The sequence below is a fragment of the Brienomyrus brachyistius genome, chromosome 15, assembly GCF_023856365.1.
Source record: "Brienomyrus brachyistius isolate T26 chromosome 15, BBRACH_0.4, whole genome shotgun sequence".
Lineage (NCBI taxonomy): Eukaryota > Metazoa > Chordata > Actinopteri > Osteoglossiformes > Mormyridae > Brienomyrus > Brienomyrus brachyistius.
The window spans coordinates 1,098,767-1,111,524 of NC_064547.1; the positions used below are offsets into that span (position 1 = coordinate 1,098,767).

At 47.9% G+C, this 12,758-nt stretch overlaps 1 protein-coding gene across 5 annotated transcripts in view; it reads left to right on the top strand.

Moving 5' to 3' along the window:
• The window catches only part of arid3a (AT rich interactive domain 3A (BRIGHT-like)), a 30,267-nt gene that overhangs the window by 8,896 nt on the left and 8,613 nt on the right, over positions 1 to 12,758 (top strand). For all 5 annotated transcript variants that reach the window (XM_048976144.1, XM_048976145.1, XM_048976141.1 and 2 more), the window contains 5 exons: positions 703 to 985; positions 10,508 to 10,580; positions 11,459 to 11,642; positions 11,765 to 12,012; positions 12,369 to 12,650. In XM_048976144.1, the coding sequence (XP_048832101.1) occupies positions 703 to 985; positions 10,508 to 10,580; positions 11,459 to 11,642; positions 11,765 to 12,012; positions 12,369 to 12,650 (1,070 nt within the window). The remainder of the gene's footprint in view (positions 1 to 702; positions 986 to 10,507; positions 10,581 to 11,458; positions 11,643 to 11,764; positions 12,013 to 12,368; positions 12,651 to 12,758) is intronic.

The following is a 12,758-nucleotide window of genomic DNA, read 5'->3' on the forward strand; positions in this document are numbered from 1 at the left end:
GAGTACAGAGGCCCTGTGACGAGGTTCACCCCGATCTTCCCACGTTTGTGATTAACGTCTCCGTTTGTTGCAGTTTGCTGCGTATTTGTGGCTTTATTAAAAAAAAATATATGCATCTGATTTTAATCTGCTCTCATCTATATAAAGAGATGAAATCTTGAGTAGATGATGTACAGTAGAGCTCTGCAATTACATTGAACTTCAGGCATTTTGTTGTACTGTCATTATGCCACAACACAGTTATATACACATAAATTCTTAAAGTATGATGCTGATATGCTCATTAATGTAACTGATGCAGTTCAGATTCCAGCTGTATGCTCTTCCAGTGCCGTATCGATAGTACTGGCCTTCCCTTGTAGGATGAGCCAAGCGTCTCTGTGCTACAGAGTGTAACGCTGCTGTCTGCCACCTCCATGGCTGGGAGTTTGAATCCTGCCCTCGATCTTTGTGTCTTAGGGGTTTGAATGTTTGCCTTGTGGCTCCCTTAGGTGGATTAGGATCTCCAGATTGGCTTGGGTGTGTGTGAATGCGTGGGCTCTCTGCAGTGGACGGGCACCCCTTCCAGAGTGTCCTCTGCCCCGTGCACTGTGCAGCCTGATCACCGTAACTTGGTGGGCTTGATGAGTCACCTGATCTACGTCCTGGAGTTGTTCACTTTGAGGTTAATTCGTCTCTGGGATTTTTCTTTTGGATTAACAGAAAGCAAAAGTGGGATGAAGATGACTTTGAGAAGGACATGGAGGATGACTATGAGGATGGTCTGGGTGAGGAGGCTGTCATGGCAGGGAGGGACAAGGTGACGGCTGGAAGAGGGGTACTCCTACTGCCGCAGCGCCAGCTGAACCCGCACGGCCTGCTGCTCAAGGCCCGGCCCACCTCGGACCCAGAGGCACGCATATCTTCCTTGGCGCCTCATAGTTCTCACAGCCAGTTGGCTGCCCAGGACCACGGCGAGTGGACCTATGAGGAGCAATTCAGGCAGGTGGGTCCCCTTCGCCGCCCTGGGTTGTCAGTCACAATTGATTCGCAAACTATCACTGGCAGGCGGAGAAGCTCTTTGAGAAAGCGGCAGTTAATTTTTAGAGTAAAGAAATTTAAAGAACAGGGCAGGAAACCATGCAACCATGCAGAAATGTCACCAGACCTCACACTGCAGCTGTGGTTAATCAGATGCGTTTCACCGTCTCAAGGCCCATATTCTTGATGAATTAAGTCTTTCTGCCACAGCCCCTCTGCACCCCGAGCTTAAATGTTCCGGAAGGGCCGGCGTGCTGCTGTTCTCTCCCTATGAATGTGCATCACGTGACGGATTCCGTTTGTCATTGATCTTGATTTCAGTAAATGTTCATTACGCCTCGCCTTTGAACTGCAGCAAGTGGCAGTTGCACGGTTATTTAATCAGTATCACCAGCACTACGTCTGTATTGTGATAATACAGAATTATCAGCTAATTTAAGGCTGACTTTGTAATACATGCTGTTAACAGATTTCAAACTGACAGCATATATACTGTATATGTTTCAGTGGTCGGCAGATCAAGTGATGTCTTTGATTACTAGATTAAATGTAAAGATTGTTAAATTGGTCTAATGTGATAAACTCAAACCAAGCAGTAGTTTGGTGTCCCCATATAGAGAGTAAAGTGGGGGAAGGGTTAAACCATGGCAGTTTATTTTGGGCAGGTGGGTGGGGGCAGCGGGAAAATGCCTGAAGGGAACTGATTATCGGGCCATGCTGGGCACGGGCTTTGGCAGGAAATCTGCAGGCTGCTATCAGTCTGTCACTTACGGGAATTCCAAACTGAAAGTGTGGCAAAAAGACACCAGGTGAGCAAGTTTAAGGGAAAAATAACCCTTTTTACATTTCATCCTTTTGGCCAAAAGCCTTTTCTCTCTGCTGTTTCTTGGGAAGAAAAACAAAAATTAAAAACTGCATGACATCAGCTTTTATCTTATGCACACCGTACGCTGTAGTTTGAATGTGGTTAATTTTTTAATCACATTCAAGGCAACTTGCCAATAAACTGTGATTAATTATATCTCTCAATTGCAGGAATAGCCCTAGTGCTGAATTAAACAATGAGATTTACGGCTGTTTTTTGACTGGGCCAATTAAAATACAGATAAACAAACCTCAAACGTTTGTGGCAGTCACTGTCACTTGATACCCGTGATTGTTTTATATGTTACATGGAAATGAAGCTCTGCCCTGGCTCCTCCGTTTCCTTTGTTTGAGGGATTTATAATAATAATAATGATGATAATAAGTGCTGCATGCATTGTGCTCCGCCGTCTTGTTTATGATAAGAGATGGAACGCGGCGAGATCTTATTGCTGTGGCGGTGCACGGTGTAGCAACAGGCTCCCTGACGTGACATCAGGCAGTTTAACGTGAAAGGCTCCCGCTCTCTCTGCTCTCTAGGCCGCCTCTGCCCCCCCGCCCTGTCCGCTCTCTAGGCCGCCGCTGGCCCCCCCACTCTGTCCGCTCTCTAGGCCGCCTCTGGCCCCCCCGCCCTGTCCGCTCTCTAGGCCGCCTCTGGCCCCCCCGCCTTGTCTGCTCTCTAGGCCGCCTCTGGCCCCCCCGCCTTGTCTGCTCTCTAGGCCGCCTCTGGCCCCCCCGCCTTGTCTGCTCTCTAGGCCGCCTCTGGCCCCCCCCGCCCTGTCCGCTCTCTAGGCCGCCTCTGGCCCCCCCGCCCTGTCCGCTCTCTAGGCCGCCTCTGGCCCCCCCGCCTTGTCTGCTCTCTAGGCCGCCTCTGGCCCCCCCCGCCTTGTCTGCTCTCTAGGCCGCCTCTGGCCCCCCCGCCTTGTCTGCTCTCTAGGCCGCCTCTGGCCCCCCCGCCTTGTCTGCTCTCTAGGCCGCCTCTGGCCCCCCCACTCTGTCCGCTCTCTAGGCCGCCTCTGGCCCCCCCGCCTTGTCTGCTCTCTAGGCCGCCTCTGGCCCCCCCGCCTTGTCTGCTCTCTAGGCCGCCTCTGGCCCCCCCGCCCTGTCCGCTCTCTAGGCCGCCTCTGGCCCCCCCGCCTTGTCTGCTCTCTAGGCCGCCTCTGGCCCCCCCGCCATGTCCGCTCTCTAGGCCGCCTCTGGCCCCCCCGCCATGTCCGCTCTCTAGGCCGCCTCTCGCCCCCCCGCCCTGTCCGCTCTCTAGGCCGCCTCTGGCCCCCCCGCCATGTCCGCTCTCTAGGCCGCCTCTGGCCCCCCCGCCATGTCCGCTCTCTAGGCCGCCTCTGGCCCCCCCACCCTGTCCGCTCTCTAGGCCGCCTCTGGCCCCCCCGCCCTGTCCGCTCTCTAGGCCGCCTCTGGCCCCCCCCGCCCTGTCCGCTCTCTAGGCCGCCGCTGGCCCCCCCGCCCTGTCCGCTCTCTAGGCCGCCGCTGGCCCCCCCGCCCTGTCCGCTCTCTAGGCCGCCGCTGGCCCCCCCCGCCCTGTCCGCTCTCTAGGCCGCCGCTGGCCCCCCCGCCCTGTCTGCTCTCTAGGCCGCCTCTCGCCCCCCCGCCCTGTCCGCTCTCTAGGCCGCCTCTCGCCCCCCCGCCCTGTCTGCTCTCTAGGCCGCCGCTGGCCCCCCCGCCCTGTCTGCTCTCTAGGCCGCCTCTGGCCCCCCCGCCCTGTCTGCTCTCCGGGTCGCCTTCTTGACAAACTGGGCTTTTGTGACGTTGAGAACCGATTCACAGTGGCAGAGCTCATAAAATAATCCGGTCACATGCTCACATACTCCTAATATTTGTTCTTTTCAACACATCTTTTCATCACACTCTTCAGAGAAACGGCATTCCTGCTTTGCCCAGGGGACAAAAGGGTGAAAGAGCTGATAATTACTCCTGTTGCGTTACAGAGCCGGCAGGTTTTCATAGCAAAGGTGATTCGATCCAGGCATCCCTGTTTATCGTGCTGCAGCCAGTCAGTTTAAATACAGAAGATAATCCAGCCATCGTTTGCAATCAGCTCTGATCTGCTCAGTTCCCATGATACCTCAAGGCCAAAAAAAAGCTTAAGCCCTCGACCTGCTTTTCGTTTTTTAAATGTGAGGAAAGATGGCATATGGCAGCCAGATGCGCCAAGGAATCCCTTTAAAAATTCATGGTGCTCTGTATTATTGGTTTGTGTATTCTACATGTAGCATTAAAGATCGATTGGCAGAGTGAGACTGGAGAAAGCGGTGTGACCAGTGCTGCTTGGGGCGGGGGGGGGGGGGCAGCACTGGGCGGCTCGGGGGAGCACGGGTGGGGGGGGGGGGGACAGCTCGGCCTGCTTCACCTGTCACTGTCTGCCTGACAGTTGCAGCCCATAGCTGATTTTGGGCAGCTGGGGCCATCTTGCGTGATACTGCAGTAAACTTATAGCAGTTAAGCTATTTCCAGCTACTTTCCCCCCCCCTCAACAAAATCAGTTCTCTGGGAAAAATACCACGTGAGTGATTTATGCAGAAGACCTGAGTCAGCTGACACCCGTTAGAATAAAAGAAGCCTTTTCGTCAGTTAATCGATTATTGTGAATTTTGCTGAACCATATTGCTGCCACCATGAAAAAAATGAACACTGCAGTTTCTCAGTATAACTATATATGCATTGTGTTATTATAGACGATTACGAGATACGTGTTGATTGATATGCATTATTATTGATATTTATTACGAGATGCATATTTCTGAATAGCGGAGTATTTTGTTATAATGGGATTCACATTATAGCCAGATTCCTGTTTCATGGAGGCTCAGTGATACATAAGTGTTTGTATATAGATCTGAATTATCATAATTAGATTCAACTTTATTGTCAGTGTGCTGAGTGCAGGTGCAGGACCAAAGGAGCATCTAACCAGGTGCAAAATGAATATATTTAAATACAGTAAATTATATATAATGAATATGTGTGAATTATGGTTCTGTGTAAAATATACATAAGGTAGATTGTATCTTAAGGTGCAGTCAGGAAGTACAACGTGAATGATTGTGTTTGGAAATATGACGAGATGCAATGATACAAGTGCAAACAGGAGATATTCAATGTGCAAAATTAGCAGTTGGTGCAAACAAATGAGCAAAGAGAGTGCAAACAGAAATAGTGTTCAGCCGAGGCGCCTAGGCGTGTGTGCTTGTGGGGGGTGGATCATCACTGTAAATAAGGTACTTCTGAGCACACTGACAGCTGCGGGCGAGAGGCCATTCCTCAGCTTCACCCTTAAATTCCACCAGGAAACTCTGTGGTCGCCAGTCGGATATAAAAGATTATTCTTTTGTAGATATTGAGATATTGTGCCTTATTATAAAGATTTGAAAATGATTTCTTTGTTCACTTAAACATGGCTTTCCTGTTTGTTTATACCTGAACCTTTTGTAACGGGTTAAACTGAATAAATTCTTTACATTGAGGCAATTTCAAATACTTGTTTCATTGATTACTTCAAATATTTAACGTTTTTCAACTTTTCTTGCATTCAGTTTTTTTTTCCTCAGTCTGTTGCACACTCAGTCTTGAGATTGATTAGATTTCGGCAAATCAAGTTGCATTTCACTTACTCAGTCTCCATTGACGGTTGCAGATAAATTTGTCGGGAATCCCAAAGACCTATTTAGGTTCCTTTTAGATTTTAGTTATTATTATTATTATTATTATTATTATTATTATTATGATGTCCTATTGGGTTTTAATTGAATCATGGTCATAGATATAATGTGGGATGTGGCTTGGTAGATATAACTGGTGCTGATTATAAAGTCATATTCTTTGTTGCTATTCATTGCTGTGCTGGTAATTAGTTAGAACCTGGCCCAAATGGATTTGTGATTATCAAATGAACCGTCTGCCCCAGAGTAATTCGCACAGGATACAGAACCCAGAAAGTCAGGAGTGTTGATAGTCAGCGGGGTGATGACTGCTGAATGGCCGTCCATGTGAGCTGGAGCGAGTGCTTGGAAGGTGTCCAGCGGGGGCTTGGTGATCTGGGCTCGTGTCAGACTGATGCAGCCGGGGGCACTCTGGAAATCGACCGATACTTAGGGGGGGGGGGGGGGCAGCAGTGCTTATGCAGGAATGTAAACAGACATTTCATAATGTCTCAGTCGGTACTGTTCATTTGCCTCCTTGAGTCACTAACCCTGGTTACGGTGCATTATGTGGAAAATCACCTTCCTTTAAATTCAGTTTTTTGCTTTTAAACATGTAGTGGGGTAATAATACACAAAGGAAAAACATGTATCAGCTTATTTCAAGTGACTTTTTGCTGTCTGTCATTTGCAGAAATGCATGATCTGACTTGCAGATCCAGTTTTTCTGGATGAGTCCGATCATTTTATTTGGGTCTGATTTAATTGTGTGAAAATATATCATGAATTCCTCTTCAGTGGGAGTCGTGGCATGAGGATGTTTGTGCTCATTTCTTGCGTTTACAGTCACACTGATGTTAAATTAATTGTTGAAGCAGCACTTAAGTTGTTTAAAATTTGCACTTTGTCAACAGGTAATTTTACATGGACATTTATTCACATGAGTGACGATGGACATTTTTTATATATCATATTTGCTGAGGGATTTACTCATTTATGCATCTTTTGTACACGTCTTTGTACACGTTTTTGTGAGTCTTTAGTGTCCGACGCTCTTGCTGCTGGCTTGTTGCTGAAATGTGAGAAGCATCTCATTACTGTTGAAATACCTACGCTACCCTATGTCTCTCTTTCTCTGTGGTGATGAATCGGACGTTACTTACAGTCTTACAGCTTCTCATCGAAAACCTTCAGGCAGACTTGGCACCTAATCATTTAATTTGTTGCAAATTATATTTACGTTGTACTTTTCTACTTGGTTTGGAGGGGGGCAACTGCTGAGTCTGGATCTATGAAGGGTAGCTTGTTTCCCGCCCCCCCATAACCTCTCCTTTTCTCTTAAACAGTTTTCTAATCCAAACGTTTTCATTTAACTTCAATTTTTCTCCCGTTACATTTATAATACAAATTAACGGCGACCGTTCCCTGCTTCCAGCTGCGTGATGTGGCACTCAGCTCACACTGGTGAATAAAAAATTTTGAGGAAGTTGTGGTTCTTGCTGTATTCTGTATAAAACAGGAACATGCTCTGGGAACATTTTGTATTGTCACCTCAGTAGTCAAAAGGGCATGTATTTCTATTTAAAAATGCTTTATGATGTGTGTGTGGTGGGGGGGGGGGTATCACAGGGATGGGTGTGTTCTTATACATATAAGTATGATGATGAACATAATCATTCAGCCCACATTTTACTGTATGAAGCTGAACCTCTTTTCCTAGAATTATTTCTGGCAGTGAACCAAAATGGCTGCCCTTTGTTTGCATTCCTGTCTGCTGCCTTCCACTGTATTTCTTACTGTCTCTGCTCCCCAAGTAAAGTCCCAGTATCTTTCTGGTTTTGTTTGCTGTCTGGGCAGGAGCAGGTCTTACAAAGTCCATTCGGAACATAGTAGGGGTATGAAATACACCCATAGTACTCATGTTTCTGTCATTAGTTATTCTGTTCTGTTATTGGTAAATTGTACTGTTTGTTTATGGAACTGTCTGTGCCCTGAGCTGTGTAGTGGGCTGACTTTGTAAACTGAGTGAACGTTTTACAATTAGCACAGATGAGATGCAATGTATTCTAAAGGATAGTCTAACAGGGAAAAATTCCATATATGTAAAACACTAAATGGAAAAAGGTCCTAGTTTGTTTCTAGTTTCTATTAGATGAGGCTCAATCCCGCGTAAAAATGCCCCTAACCCTGCTCCGTCTCTTGGAGCTTCGGTGTGTCATAGATCCTGTGGCAGACACATTGCACCCCATATGATAAACGTCTCACTCCCTTACAGCTGGTAGATGCAGGCAAATGTACCATTCTCCATCTGTGCACTCTCACACACTGCAAACCACTATTTTGTATATAGTGTGCTTGTGTGCGCCCACTTATGAAAAAATGCAACAAAAAGCAAGTTCAGAATTTGCATTGCTAACACAAAAATATTTCCATGTTCTTCAGAATTCTCGTCTCTAGGTATTTAATCTATTTATCAGTGGTAGAGACAAAGTTGTGCATCTGTATTTCTGTGAAATGACTGCTTGTTTTTCACAATCGAGTGGAACTCCCACCCCATAGTAGCAATAGTGATGAATTCTGCACTAATTTTTTATGAATAATTGATGCAGCATTCACCAGCATGACAGCGTAGATCATCTTGCCATACATAAGCTCAACTATTTCACCAGTGCCAGGTATGCCCCCCCCCCACCCGTGTAAAGGTCAGTTGGAGTAAAAGCACCCCATATGTCATCAGACTCTACACATGACTGAAGCCATTTTAATATTTCAACTCCTGTCTGGAATTAAAATGGGACTTCGGTTACATTTGCTTGCTTTGCCATAGTCTTTGCCATTGGATCGGGGGGGGGGGGCGGGGGGGGCGGGCAGTGGGACGCTCGAGTTGAAAGGTGAAAATGTGAAGCACTCCATATAAAGGATTTTAATGTAAGTTTATGAAACCGAGAAATTCTAACCGTTATGTTCCGTTAACCGTTCAGAGCATCGTTACTGATATGAAGTTTCAGGTGTTACTCAGACAAGACCTGATCTTTTATTTATTTTCAGTCTTTTCTACAGCTGTCACTTCATAATTAGCATGGCAAACAGATTATTTTGATTTCTTTTACTACCAAAAAGGAAGTGGTCGTTTTCAGTCGCCAACAGAATTAACCCGCTGTGCATAGAGCTGATCTTTTATTTTTTTCCAAAGATTGCAATAAAGTCTGACAGAGAACCATTTTTTCTAGTAAATATGTCCGTTCTGTATAACCAGTGGTATGAAGTGGAAGGTCCCTATGAGTTTATTTTAATTTCTGTGATCGAAGCTAATGAATTGCCACATGAGACATTTTTATTTAAGGTGTTCCTAGAACCTTTTTAACTTCAGTAAAACCAGCTGCAAGTTTAATTGCTCAACATTGAATTAAGAGGAAAGTTCGCAGCCTGAAATTCATACATTTTATGCATTTACATATTCAGTCATTGAAGGGACTGAACAAATGGATAGTATATGACTTATAAAGTCATGCAGGTGTTTATGTGCAAATCTAGTGATGTGTCACAGACATGAAATGCAAGCCACATATACAGGTACGGTACTGTATTTGTGTGTGTGTGTGTGTGTGTGTGTGTCAGAAATAGGTGTGTTTTTTGTGTCTATGTGTGGAATTTATTTTTCTGTCACACCATTTAAGTGTAAACAGCGAGCATGACAGTGTAATGACATCCCTTATTTGTTGTTCCATTAATGCAGAGAAACACCCTATCACAGTGTTCTGTTGATTTTACGAGATGTGGGAAACCCCGCCCGACTTAAGCAGATAAACAGATGTGTTTTGTAGGTGGGGGGTGGGGGCTCAGAGAGGTTCCTGAGAAGGAGATGCTGTTGTAAAAGTGCAGGCGCCAGTTCAGGGAGACCCTCTGGAGACTGGGGGTTGGGAGACCCTCTGGAGACTGGGGGTTGGGAGACCCTCTGGAGACTGGGGGTTGGGAGACCCTCTGGAGACTTCTTGGACCTCACATATCAAGGTCGCTAGCAGCTTAAAGGATTATTTTTTGCGTAAATGTGTGTGTGGGGGGGGGGGTGAGAATTGATTGAGGCAACCATTTGCCGGTAATCCTTTACAAATAGTTATGCATGGAAGAACTCATCGTACATTACGGCCACATGCTGCAATAAGTCTTCATAGCAACGAAAGAGGGATTGACATTCAGTGAAGTTTAAAAGCTGGTTAATTGTATGTTGGCTGCTTTCACATTTTTGGCCAGAAAGGTAGCTGTTGGTGTGGGGCACATTTCACATTGGGGGGTGGAGACAGCAAGCTGGGAGATGGGTGGGGAAAAGGAAGCCAGTGACGGTAAGGTGGGGGGGTTGTTTGGGGGTAGAGGAAGTGGAAGCCCGACTCTGCGCAGCTTCCATGACTGACGCGCTTGAGAGAAACCGCAGGGGGTCATTTAAAAGATTTACAATGTGGCGATCTTCAGATACGCATACATCCTGTAATTAAGACGTTAGCTGCCCCTGGCTCCGCATTACCCCCTCCCGGCTGCCTCAGCCCTCGTCCCCCAACCCCCGTCCCCCGCCAATAAAATCTTAAGGCTGCTTCCGGTCACTAATGAGTCTTGAACACCACAAAGGGAATGGTCATCTTGTGAAACCTACCAGCATTTAAAAAAAGGCCCAGTGTTAGCATTTTATTTTGTTCAGAATGGAGCTGCGCTTGCAGGACCTGTCACCGGCTGACCAGGGCGATGTTTTAATCAAAGACCAGGGCATCTCGTACATTTCAGTGATTTTCGGTGCTGTGTGTCAGGGTGCTGGGCTTTGGAGCAGGGATCCCGCCTCGGATGTGTCGCTTATTCTGCCTGCTTCTCGGCTTGCTCCTGGTCCTGTGTTTTTAGTGTATTTGCTGCGGTTTGAACTTCCTGCAGAGCAGATGCTCGCCTTGAGGCCCTGACGGACTCTGACTCCTTTTTCCCTCCCACAGCTCTATGAGTTGGACTCAGACCCAAACAGAAAAGAGTTCCTGGACGACCTCTTCAGCTTCATGCAGCAGAGAGGTAGGGAGGAGGGCCTGAATCCGGCTTTCCGGCTGCCTTTGCACTCACAGGGCTTTGCCACACCTTACACACCATGATGTCGTCATGGCTACCTCTACTGGTGCATTATGGGAACTCTTGCTAGCCAGGCTCATCTTACCACTGTCACTGACCTGTGAACTCTTTCTGTACTTTATTTTCCCCTCTTCTTCTGTAAAAATATTCTCTTTCAATGTATTTGAACGTAATATATTTCTTCGAATGCCACTGGTTAACTGCATGATTTGCATGCCTTTGTAAAATCAAGAGAAACCAGCTAGAGCGATGATGTGGCTACTGCCTGATTTCTGCATGTTAATCCGCAAAAAGTGTCTGTATTTTATTACTGTATTGTTTGGAAAATTATTAATATGCCAGAGCATAAAGCATTTCTGTAAAAAGCTACGTCGTGTGCCATCGGGCCCTGCGAACATATCAAAGGCACAGGGTGGGTCTCTGCATGCTGCAGTACATATGCGAAGTTGTACGTTGTTTCGAACATTGACCACTGCCCCCTAGAGACCAGAGAGGGAAGCACCTGGTTTTCCAGCTGCAATTTCTGAAACCTTTAGATGTATGATTTCCGCCAAACTTGGTCTTCAGAATCTCCCTGTTTGGAGTGAAAAAGCAGCACTCTGATTTACATTGAAGAGTCAGAATTATAGTGAGATTTCCCCCCCCCACCCCACCACCACCACCACCACCACCAAAGTGTAACTTCACTATAATCAGACGACACCCCAGAAATGAAATGGCAAGTATTCTGCTGTGCTCCGCTTGTTCGTGAATGTTCCGGCTGAAAGGTACAGGGGACGCACTTTGAGAGCTAATGGCATGGCCGCCTTCCTGTGCCTGAGCAGGGACGCCGGTGAACCGGATACCCATCATGGCCAAGCAGGTGCTGGACTTGTACATGCTGTACCAGCTGGTGACGGAGAAGGGGGGGCTGGTGGAGGTCATCAACAAGAAGCTGTGGAGGGAGATAACCAAGGGCCTGAACCTGCCCACCTCCATCACCAGCGCCGCCTTCACGCTCAGGACGCAGTGAGTCCCCCCCTCCCCCCGCCTGCTTGCCGCTTCTCGCATGTTTATATGTGTGAGAGGTTATGAATGTCAGGGAATATGCTGCATAAATGATGGCCCCTGCCCTGCCCCCTCCTGGACAGATACATGAAGTACCTGTACCCTTACGAATGTGACAAGCGGGGCCTCAGTAACCCGGATGAGCTGCAGGCAGCTATCGACAGTAACCGGCGGGAGGGTCGGCGGCAGAGTTTCGGGGGGTCGCTCTTCACCTATTCGCCCAACGGCACCCCCACCATGCTCTCCTCACCCAAGCTGAACATCCCGAGCATGGGCATGGCTATGGGCACCAACGGTGCTGCGCTCACCCCCATCCAGAAGATTAAGAAAGGTGACTGTAACGGGATAAGGGGGGGGTTTGGTTAGCTTTGCTTTATGACTGGGCTGCTACACCCTTAGGGAGTTTGGTGACTGGCTTTAATCTAAAGCGACATTGTGTACCAGGCGCTCCAGTTTTGGGGTTGCCGACCATCCACTGATGTTCCATAAGCTCCGCCCACACAGGCTACGCAGGATGCAAAGGGCACGAGGCATGTCTGTGGATTGCCGACCCCTAATTTAAATTTAAAAAAATTAATGGAAACTTGCCCTTTTTTAATGCCACTAATAAGCTGTTTACAGGCCCATTTGGGGAGAATTCTGCTTCAGGTGAAAATGTTTTGACGCCTTTGTCCTGTGCCCCCGTAGAAGAGGACGGCGGCCAGGCCCCCACAGGCGGGGGCCGGGGGGGGGGCTCTCTGCCGAGCCACTCGGTGGTGGCGGTGCAGGCGGCCGCGGCCCAGGCAGCCATGGCGGCTCAGGTGGCCGCGCTGGAGCAGCTCAGGGACAGACTGGAGGCAGGCGAGCCACCCGAGAAGAAGATGGCTCTGCCCGTTGAAGAGCACCAGCGGCTCCTGCAGAGGGCGCTTCAGCAGAACCTGCTTGCCATGACGGCTCAGATGCCCATGAACATACGCATCAGTAACCAGGGTATGTACTCTGTCGGCTCCGGAATATTCCACAGGAACTCCAAAAAGTGCACTGAGTGGTCAAATACCGTCCCTAAACACGTGCCACATGCCAAAGGTAAATATCTAG